Source organism: Galleria mellonella, unplaced genomic scaffold (assembly GCF_026898425.1).
Source record: "Galleria mellonella isolate WM207_F2 unplaced genomic scaffold, CSIRO_AGI_GalMel_v1 utg72, whole genome shotgun sequence".
NCBI classification, from domain to species: Eukaryota; Metazoa; Arthropoda; class Insecta; order Lepidoptera; family Pyralidae; genus Galleria; species Galleria mellonella.
This window is the reverse complement of record NW_026442144.1, coordinates 728,400-740,554: the sequence shown is the minus strand read 5'-3', so window position 1 is coordinate 740,554 and position 12,155 is coordinate 728,400. Positions and strand designations below refer to the sequence as shown.

The 12,155-nt window shown below is 29.9% G+C and overlaps 1 protein-coding gene across 2 annotated transcripts in view; it reads left to right on the top strand.

Annotated features, from left to right (window-relative positions):
- The window catches only part of LOC113517018 (serine/threonine-protein phosphatase 1 regulatory subunit 10), a 30,385-nt gene extending 20,013 nt beyond the window's left edge, over positions 1–10,372 (top strand). For both annotated transcript variants that reach the window (XM_026901534.3, XM_031908038.2), the window contains exon 5: positions 8,699–10,372. In XM_026901534.3, the coding sequence (XP_026757335.2) occupies positions 8,699–10,164 (1,466 nt within the window). In that variant the 3' untranslated portion in view covers positions 10,165–10,372. The remainder of the gene's footprint in view (positions 1–8,698) is intronic.
- The last annotated feature ends 1,783 nt before the right edge of the window (positions 10,373–12,155 follow it).

Below are 12,155 nucleotides of genomic sequence, written 5' to 3'. Positions count from 1 at the left end.
CACGCTAATAATACACAAAAATATGACAAGTAAGCAATTATACGAACAAAAGCGAGCTTAGATATTCAACGCCATAATGTATATATTACATCTATAAATCCCGCGCTTTATCCCTCTATGTTGTATTTGATTCTGTATCGGTCACGCTGTATACATATATAATTGACTAACTAAAGAATAAACTACATTGAACAATTTAATTATTAAGTATAGTTATTTCTGTTAATTGTTCATTGTACCAGTTTGGTTTTTTCACTTGAATTCCAATTAGAATCTTTCCCACGCAAGAATTCAATCCACTAATTAAATCGTACTATAAAAGATTTGTTGCTACAAATATTTGGATCTTAGAATGGAATATTCATACGTCGACTATTTAATAAATTTCTTATTAAAAACATTATTTTATTATCGGATTGATAAGAATTATCACACTTGTCAATATTAAAGTCTATCACCCGTAAATTACTGTAATGATTTCTTAGGACAATTAGTGTTTTATGGGAACGGTCTAGAATTGTTAAAGTGCGAAATCTGACCTTAAGGGTTTGATGCACGTCGCTTACATTTATCTCAATATTAAAATACCTACTAGGGTAATTCATACCAGTTCGATTTTAAGTGTCAAATCACAGGAAAGAACCTTGATTTCATTAATTTTATTTGTTATTGTAAATTTGTGAATTGTTAGTGTTTTTACGTAATAAACTTTTAACAATGTCCAGTAATCAATAATTTTACATTGAACGTCAAATTCATCTAATTATTAAAAGGACCGTTTCGTACGTCACCACTATCGACCCAGTGTTCTTCGTATTTATTGCGTTAACTCTTAATAGGTATACTTAGTTATTATTAACAAATATAGTAGAATCATCAATCATTTTATAACTACACTTGGGGCTATCTTACTACCTACTGTTAGCGATAATAAACTAAAATAGCTTTTCTTCCACGTTAATTATTGTCAAGTCAGTAATTTAGCGTTTTTATAGATAAGGAGTTAGTTTGAATAACATCAGCAGACGTGAAAATTATTATATATTTTTAAATAGTGTTCTTCCACAGTAGCACCGTTATCCCTTCTTTGCATATTCATATACAAAATTAAAGGAAATTTGGTTGAAAAAATAAATTTAGCAGATATGATTTTTTTTCTGCAATGGACATTAAAAATATATCCAGACACGATCAATTTAAAGTGAAATTGTTCTTTTATATAATTTTTTGGCGTTCAGTGTTAAGATGGAAATTTCCACCATTATGCAAAGAAGGGTTAAATCCTAAAATTGATCCCAGATGCCATACAACGTCTATCCATTGAATTTACTTAGAATTATTAATATTACAATGTATTTATAATAATCTAAATAAATATCAAATTTAAAGACAAAAATCCATCATATTTTAAATGTACAATTACGGGACTTAACGCAATGGAAAATTCATGTGTAAAAAACGCAAAAGTTTAAAATTAAAAATCCATCATTTTCCATTCTTATTTAATTGCCCCGATCAACCGATGTAGCTACAAACTACATCGTTTAATCGCTATAGAATATATCTTCTATGAATTAAACATTAAACATTTTCTCATTTGTCAAAATTTTACCAACGTTTTTGGGTTTTTGGCATTCCTACTACTTACTAGATATACTTCCCTTCCTTGTTACGGCATGTACTATTGCTTTCCTATCTCTATATACGATCTCACTTTACGATAGCCTCGACTTTAGGTGGTAGCCAATATTACTTCATAAAAGTATTTGATACTAACACCATCTAGAGGATTTTTGTACTCACTACCAAACAAAATTATTTAGATATACCTTTATTTTATATTCCCTATTTACATATGCCCCAATTAAACTAATATCGTTAAAAAATTGCTGCAAACTTCAAACTTGACGTAGTTGTTTATTGAGTAAGTTCACTTTGAACGAGGGGTCAAGGGTCAAATTCAAGGTTTAATAATAAAAAAAAATTCTGGTTTTGTCATAATGTTTTAAAACTATGCAACAAATTAAAAAACATTGAAAGTAAAAGTTGTAGCAGAAGTTATGTTGCACATTTTCATATATTTTTTTAACATATCTAAAAAAAAACTGACCAAGTTAAGAATGTGAAAACATTTATGTTTTCAATAATGCCCTGTGTTTCCCATGTTACATTTTGACCTAGCCTTTAAAACGTTTATAACTTTTATATTGAAATTATAGAGATTTGCTAATAGTGTCAAGCGAAAGAGCGATAAACAAAGATTCTTTTATACACATTATTTCAGACTACATAACGTGAGTTGAGATAATGATCGTTCAAACCATTTTCAAGAAATCCAAATAAGACAAATAGATATGGCAATAACTTGAAGTATAATAGAGACTTTAATAAGCTACAGCTAGTTCCATCGCGATTAATTACTTCTTTTAATACGTAATAAATACTAAAACCACAGGTTGTTAGAAATAATAACGGACATCTACGTGCAATATATTACTGCAATATTCATCGTGTCGCTATACCTTACGTATCATAACGTAAAAGTTATAACGTATTAACAATTTACGCATTAGGTAAATTCCACAAAATTATAACAAGCTAAAATAGTTTAATATAAATTGTAAAATCCATCTGAATCGGATCGAAATGTAAAATTTTTATGAACACTGTTATTTCAAGCCACGTCCGTAATTAGATATTTTTAAATTTAGAATGTAGTAATTTTCTCACATCATGCATTTAAAGTGGCGCACGTAGTAAAAAAAAAGTTATGTAATTTGATTCGTAACTTTTTATTTGGATTATCAATATCTCACCTTTATCAAAATAAAAAGAGTAAATTCTCTACTTTTAATATATTTATAGTTTTTCTAAATCTTTTCTAATTGACTTTATATTAACATATTTGCTAAAAAGAAAATCATTTCCCATATTTCTGAAAAATAAAATATGCTCTTATTTCTGTAATATAGAATAAAACTAGAAAAGCATAAACTATATATTGTATATCTGTTTATAGAATTTTAGAATAAGTCTCTTATAAAGTTTAATATTTTTGCTTCACATTAGTATTTGACTTTTTTAATTAGTTAAGAACGTACAAATTTATGGCACTTTAAAAAAAACCGTTGATTAGAAAAATTCATATGGAAGTGCCTGCAAAATTTATCACATTAACATCAGTTTTTAGCTAAGATGTTGAAGGAAATACAAAATATCTAAAATTACTCATTCTACAATGTCTTCTTTAAATATTTTTAAATCCGTGTAGTAATTTTTGAATATCTAGCAAAATACAGATTTTTTTAATTTTTTTATAACCATTAAAATTACCCATTGGTGGTGGTATCACCACTTTCCGAGGTTGACTGTTTTCTACCAAGTCATCTTAACCTAACGAATGACTATGTTAAGTTTCAAGTTTGCAACAATATTTTCTACTTACATTTTATATTTCCTGTACTAATAAAACTTGATAAAAAATATCTAAGTTTTGTTGAGATTATTAACTACAACCATTGAAATTAGTAAACAAATTGAAACATTCAATAAATTAATCTTTTTTTTTTATTTCTATTACTATTAGACATCAACAATTGTTTTATTTAATGGAAGAAAATTGAATCATAGTCCCCCTTTCAATCGGTATATGCTGGTCAGTTAATCCGTCGTGACGAATTAATACAAAAATTAACCCACGATGGTTTCTAGTGTAAACTGCTTAGGATCAACCTGATTATGGTATATTGCTAGCAGATTGTCTTATGGACGGGTCAATAGTAGTTTGTTTACATTTTTTTTTTTTTTAATAAAGTTCTATTAAAACAGACTGTTACGCAAGATCATAAACTGGATGACTGATCAAATTTGTACCACATGATTCGATCAGCCAATTGTTCTACAATTACCTAAAACAGTCATCAATAATTTTTCCGTAACTACGTAACGGACAAAAATTCTAAAAATAGTAATTTGATTTTTATGTCCTATATGCAATATGTTATTGTAGGCAGTATAAACAGCGTTTTTACTTGCTTCAAGAATATCTTATTCTTACTAATATTCTAAAATGTTAAAATGAGTTTATTAACTCTTCAACCAATATTCAAGTAATTTGGCATAGAAAAGGATATAGGTAGCCTATGTTTGATATTAACATATGAATACTAATCAACAAAAATATTACCTATTAAAAATAATCTTAAAAAAATCATTAATCCTCTCACTGATATTCTGTTAATATACCCTTTACAATGAACTTAAGAAACTGAAAAAAGCGTAGGTAATTAATTAGATTCTTGTCAAAACTACTTATTGGTATTACAAATAGGTTCGAAGTCATTTATAATCTAATTGCGTATAGAAATAACAATATAGGTGCATTTATTATTGTTATGGCGTCATAATTATACCTATGACACCATAACAATAATAAAAGTACCTATATTGTAGAGGCATTTTTAAGTATACAATTTATAGTTACTATTAATTGACGGTTACTATTAATCTGCTCCGCTCGCGTAAATTAAAAAAAAAAGGCACTATTTATCTAGGGTAAGTTAAATGGTCCAACTTTGTACTCTGTAACTGTAATTAACTACCTGTAATATCTTTACACACTTTCCAATGTTATACCTGTTATGTAGTATTGTAATAGCGACTTCGTCCACTAGAAACGCGTTACATTATTTTTTCTTTATAGAATTAATAACATTCGTACTTTTGCTTACCGAAATGTGGTACCGCCGCAGTTATATGTTAGTTTCTTAATCAGTTAAATTTTTCTGATTGATTATTTAAAAAATTGCTCTATTAGCAAACTAAAATACGTAATTTTACATATACATTACGCCTTTCTCCATTTGGGGTAGACAGGAACAATAGAACGCCAAATGCACCGATGCAAACAGACCTCTTTATAAAGATTCTTTTTTAAATACATTTCCTTTATAATATAAATAACGATAATAATAATAATTTTATTAATGTAAATACTTCTCATATAAATGGATTAATTTAATATAAAAATTAAAGATTACGCTTTGATAAACGTATGAAAGTGGATCAAAACAAATTTAACAAAACATCCAACTATACTAAATTTTATTTAAATTCACTATTAACTAGATTAGGTTAGGGAAAAACCTGGTAGATATAGGTATACTTATTAATAAATATAACTTTTTTCGGACTAGATTTCCATTTTTATGCAACTTATTATAGCAAACAAGCTGACAGTCTACCTGATGAAAATTGGTAACAGTCACTCATAGATATAAACAGCACCATGGACATAACATAGTACACTGTATCGCCCACTTCGCGGCTTCCCCCTACATTCTTAATATATGATATACTTGTGTTAATTCTGGGGTATGGACTGCATTCAAAATTTCATTCATGTATTTCCAAATCATGATTATAATAATAATTTATTGTCAGGTCATTATATTACAGCGACATTTACGCTTGATTATGTAACAAACCACTGGTTAATTCGATTAGAATTATTTTGTTTAATTCCGCTACTATTAGTTTATGTTCGACTGCCAATACTTGAAGATTCAATACTATTCTTATTACCAGAACTTCTACAAGCTTTTATATAAGCCATCGATTTAAATTTTCATTTCCATTTCATCTACACTCGTTTTGCTATAGATGTTCTACTTCCAAATGAGACATCCTCAGACAATGTAAATTCGCAGTTTGGTTACGATTAACGTTGGACTCTGAACAGCAATCCTTGGATTTGCCTGATTATTGCCTCGTTTGGAGGTGTAGCATGTGTCGCAAATGTGCGTGAACTAAATGGCAATCGGAGAAAATCGGAAAATTGTACAATTTCTGGTAATAAGAATAGTAATCAATCTTGGAGTGTTGGCAATCGCACACAACTAATGATAGCGAAATTAAAATAATTATAATCGAATAACCAGTAATATGACGGACTTCTGCAAAATAACATCTAGTTCAAGAAAAGATTTATGTAACATATGCTTATTTTTACATTTATTAGTGTGAGATTATCAGCAGATAACATTCCAAACCTAGCAGTAGAATCATAAAAAAATACTATCTATAAGAGCTTGTAAACAAGTCCATTTGAATAGCTACGATTCTATTTTTAAATTACCTAATTAAATTTTTATGTATAATTTTGTTTGCCAATTGTCTTTACAATTATAATAAACTAACTTTTACCCGCGACTTTGTCTGTGTAACCGGGACACGTTTTTTGACCAGAATACAAACTAGCCTATGTCCTCCATCCCACATTTTTTTTTGTACCAAATTTCATAGTGATTGGTTAAGTTTTGAAGGCGCTATGAGGTAACAAACCAACAAATTCACGTTTATATAATTATAAGGATTGTATTCTTTTACATAGCATACACTGTAACTAATAGTTTTTTTATATAATGATAGGCTAACATTTATAAGTTTAGAAATATATACCTAATTATTGAATAGAAACTCAATAATTAGTTATTGAATATACTCGAAATAAAATACCTACAATATAATGTAGAAACGGTATATGTTTAACCAGTCAAATATGTAACGTATAAAAATAGACAAGTGGAGCAGCTAACACTATTTAATAATTAAAATGTTTCATTTATTTATTAACAATCCGTCATACTTAGGTTTTTCATGAGCGGCACAACAAGTCCTCTAGATTGTACGAGTAAGTTTTACCTTTCGCAAGCAAATGATCGAACTTTTATCATATGCCGATATATTAGTATAATTTAGTTTGACACAATTGAAAGTTATTCATTTCACATGTGTCATATACTATATAGATAACCAATTTCAAAATTTCTACGACTGGGCATCTCTTCATTTAAGTTTCCTCTTGTCGGTGCAACTAATTCATGCATCTTCCTTCAGCCAGACTGGGCAGTTAAATTTGAAAAAGTGGCATATCATCGAGCTACTAACGCTACTAACTAAAAAACTAGTATTATACAAAAAATTTAAAAGAAACATCGCTTTCTTGTCGGTACAGAATCTTTTTTTATCAATTTTTTTAAATAAAAAAAAAATTTTTCAAATTATAAACTAGTACTTTACATAATACCATAACCCTTTTACAACGACTGTTTCTTAATATCTCTAGTCTAATTGACGGTCCATTCGTATAAAGAATACGGGCAATATGTAAGAAACATTACCTCGTCGGTACAGAATCTATTTTTATCAATTTTTTGTTTAAAAAAAAAATCTAAATTATGGACTAGTCCTTTACATCTAATCTAATATCATAACCCTTATTAAGATTACTGTTTCTTAGTATCTCTGGTCTAATTAACGATCCACCGGTATTAAGAGAGTACGGGCAATACGTCCTATAAAAAAAGGTACATACATATATGTTCTGACATGTCTTTGTGAAGCTTTAATGCATTTTGTGATGGGCATGTCCCACCTGCTTTCCCCCACTCCCCCTTAATATGCCTATACGTCTTAGTTTGATGTCTGTAGGTCGTGGACCTAATACATTCTCATAACTTTATTAAAATTATATTCGTAACACTGATAAAACTTGAATTTTTCTTTTCTAAATTGACTATAATTACATAAATATATAAAAAAAAATGCAAAACTTTTAGCAAATTAATATTTCCTCATTATCTATTGATATTTATTATAATAAACAGGTATTTCATAAAGATATTATATAAGTACATACTAACACCATCTGGAGGAAGTTTTTGTAAACATTGTTCCAATTAAAAAACTTGTACAATGCCTGATAAACTAGATTCGCTTGACCGACTCTGGTAAAACATTCGATTTCATTGAGCCAATACTTACACCTTTTCGATTATAGAATTTCATTAAAATTGTTCCAGCCGTTTTGATGTGATGTAATAATTAGATTAACATGAATTTAAAAAATGACTGTGTTTCTTTGTGTATCTCTAGTATTTACGTTTTCTTAGGATAACAAACATTGAATAACAAGTCAATGTATTTGTACAGCTAATGATGATTATTATTTAAAAGCGATTTTTGGCACTTTCTTCCTGTCTTGAATGGTTGAAGAAACAATAATTGTATATTATTACGTAAGTACTTACAATAATAGGTACTTGATTAAAAATGTAGCATTACAAGTGAATATGTTAAAAATATACCTAGTGCTTAAATATGATCAGTATGAGATAATGAAGATAGGTGTAATGTTTTTATCGTTTTAAACATCATTACAGTTTATTACTTATTATTATATTACAGTTTATTTACGACATTACAGTTTATTAGTTAAATATCTGAATGAAGTCTGCATTGCTATTCTCTTATTCTTATCTTAAAGATTAAAAATAATTTTTTTTATTATGTATCTACTTTTCAAATTTATTAGCCGTTAATAAAATAACGCTAAGATGCAGAAGTTTGAGGTCGTTGTTCATATAAAGTAGTTAAATATCGTTATTAAAACTTTGCAATTGTTCTCAAAATGAAAACTTCTTTGTCATTTTTTTTTTATTGGAACCATTGTGTTATACATTTTAGATTTATTAATTACTTATAAAAACAAGGTTTAAAGATTGTATTTAAACCTTGTTATAACGTTAGTCAATTTTCTTTTCCAGCACATACATAATTTAATACGAGTAGTTGTATGACATCTGATTTTAGATTTTCTATATACAGTTTTTTTAAATCTGTTTTTCTATTGTTGCAGCAATGATGTTATTAGAAAGTGACATGTTTATGGATGCGCTAAATGCTTCAGCAACAAATAAAAAGGAACCCAAAAAAAGGAAAAGACGCACAAGTGGATCTAAAGACGGAAATGCTCCTAATGAAGGATCTCCGCCACATACGCCTACGTCGATAACTAGTCCAAATAGTGATAATAAATCTGTCCCACCCCGCTTCTATCAAGATACTTTAGAAACAGAAGAAAATAAAGAAAAGTCCTCAGATCGGACATCAGAAAATAATGATAATATAGAAACTAATAATGTAATAGCAAAAAGAGATATCATAGAGGAACAAATGGATACTTCAGAGCCTCATACTTTGACAGTTAATGGCTTAAAAGGTGTTTTATGTTATCACAAAAGAAAAGGCCCTAAAAAAAGCATTAAATGGAAGCCAGACTCTGAATTAGAAGAAATTCAATACTTTGAACTCGATGAAACTGAAAGAGTTAACGTAACTAAACCTTTCACAGATATGAAATATTTGGAAAGAATTCACGAAAGAGAAGCTTTCCAGAAAGCTAGAAATCTTAGTAATGATGATGTAATGGAAGAAAAAACTAGTTGGAGACCTCTTATCCCTATTGATACTGAGGGACAAATTCAAGTAGAATATGGAAAAAATAGTAAAGAAAAAGAAATTCAAGCCATTAGACAAAAAGGAACATTACAGCCACTTTATTTCCATAAATCAATGATTCCTGATTCTCCTTTCGAACCAGATCCTGAAACTCACCCATATTCTGAACCTACAATTATTCCTTTAGAAGATGTCACTGGAAATCAAGATAATGTGAGCGACTTTCGTAATATGCCATGGCCTGAACCTAAAGGCAACGCACCTCCAGCATCCACGACTACAACCGTGCAATCTATGTTTCCAACCAATATGGGCCAATTTCCTGGTAACTTTCCAAATGGTCAGTTTCCTGTTGTTCCAGGTTTCCAAGGACCTAATCTGGGTCCTGGCGAATGGCCAAATGGTGTACCCCCTCACAATATGATGCCGCCCATGCCAACGCCACTACCACCTGTAATGCCACCTACAAATTTACCACCTGGTATGATAATGCCTCCTGAAAATATGATGATGGGACCGGAAATGTTCGGTGGTCCCAATCCTATGTTTCCTGTCCCTCCAGATGGTTTTAACATACAGCAGAATATGTTTCCGGTTGATTTTAATATGTCGGGACCACAAGGTCCTCCTGGTCCAGATGGATTTTCGACTCCTGGTAATTATAGAGGAGCGATGCGAGGTCGGGGTTCGGGTGGACATTGGCGTGGAAAAAATACAGGAAACTGGGAAGGGCCACAAAGAGGCCGCGGTGGTCATTCCAGAGGTGGACGTAAAGCTGTTTGTATATACTTTCAAAGAAAAGGTTCCTGTCGACAGGGCGATAACTGTTCATTCTTACATCCTGGTGTAAATTGTCCGTTTTAATCTATTTGGCTGCTCAAGCATGTCTGTTATATTTGTACAGCATTCATGAAATTATCATAATATTATAAGGATTTATAGTTAAGAGTTAATTATTATTCTTTAGAGTTATATACTTAAAAGACTGTTAAATATGTATATAATTTCATATGAATATTGTACGAAAAAAGTGTAAATAAAAACTAAAATAAAAGTGGTTATGAACTTTTGACTTGTTTACTATATTATTATCAACTGTAGTTAAGTAATATTCTGTGGTATCAAGCTAGACCTGCCTACTGTATTCCACTGGTCATTTTAATACATAAAGTGATTGTCATCAGCGAGAATCCATAAATTTAAATCAATGCCTTGAAATTATGAGGTACTAGCACCGTAGTGTATATAAAATGTGGGTTCCAAAATCGGAGATTCGCAGCGTCTAACTATAAAAATAATGTAATTTAAATATTTAAAATTATATAATTTAAGGAATGACCGTAGCATAAAACAAAGATGTCGCGTACAAATGTTAATAATTTAAGATTGTGTTTCACAAAAAAACCGACTAATTGTGGCAAAACCATTTATTATAGGAACAACCTTTTCAAATCGAATCATAATAAAGTTATGAGGTAACAAATAAAAAATGCAACTGAATTAATAACGAGAAAGCTTCTTTATTCTATCCATTTTAATCCTATTACTCCTAAATTACTTCCCAAAGAAGGAAATATAGAGGGCAAAAGAGGAAGAGGAAGACCGAGGAATAACTACATGGGACGGGGGGGAGAAAAGGGATTGTTAGTAATGGAGACTAAGAATCCCATTGCTAACAATATATCCAACCAGGTCGACCTCCTCGCGGTTCCCCCTGAAAACTATCATGATTAATTCCTGATGAATTCATCATGATGGGCTAATTGGCCTGTTTTCATCCTCATCTATCGCCCTTCACTAGTGCCCCGCCAGTGTATCCCATTAGCGCAGGCGGGGTTACCACTTTATTTTCATCCAATAAAAAAATAAAAACTACATGGGGCAGATAAAAGAAACACTAGGTGTCATGTCGTATAGGGAGATCAAGGATATGGTCTCGGTTAGAGCTGGTTGAAAGAAGATGCATTAATTAGTTGTACCGACAAGAGGAATTTCTTAAATGAAAAAAAACTCCCAAATACCTTAAAGAACGATTTGTATTTCTCGGTGAGGTACAGAATCACGATTTATGCAATGCTCTTTACAGCTTTTCTTTTTACTCTAAATCCTTTGTGCACGCCATACGAATATGGAACTCACTACCATCCTCTATCTTTCTCTTAACCATATATTTTACTTTGATAATTTCGCGAAATTAATGTTTTATGGGCCATTAAAAACTAAAATTACAGTAATTTTGACTTAAATTTATTAGAAAATAAGTTTATATTGATTCTTACAATAAATATTGCGTTGTAATAAAAATTGAAAGTTTAACTTCATTTTTCTTCGACAAACGGCGTCATTTATAATTGAATAAAAAGATAATATTAATTAGTAATTTTAGCAGCGTTACCAGATTGAGTATATTTTTCAAATATTAATAAAAATTGTTCGGTTTGCGAGATCTTAAGGAAATAAAATTTTGGGAAAAAAGTTAAATACGCTTGGAAAAAATGAGTATTTTTTGGAAATTTTGAGTAATAAATTTACTACTTGTAAAGTATAAAGTAAAATACGATAATGAAGAAACAACAGAAGATAAGGAGGGACCCAAAGGAATAGAAATAGAAGTAATTACATCTTTTTTTTGTTGTTCACTTTGTTGCACATGATAAAACCCAGTGAAAAAAAATTACAAGTTATGATTGGATAAATGTAACGGAAAATCGATTTGAAGAAAAATATTTAACGTTTAGGTAGTAATTTCAATTGACATTTAGCAACCCTAAATTTAGTTTCTAAATTGCTCAGCAGAGGCAATATTAGTGAATTGTTCTATAATCATTTCTAGAAATAAACAATATTATGTCTAT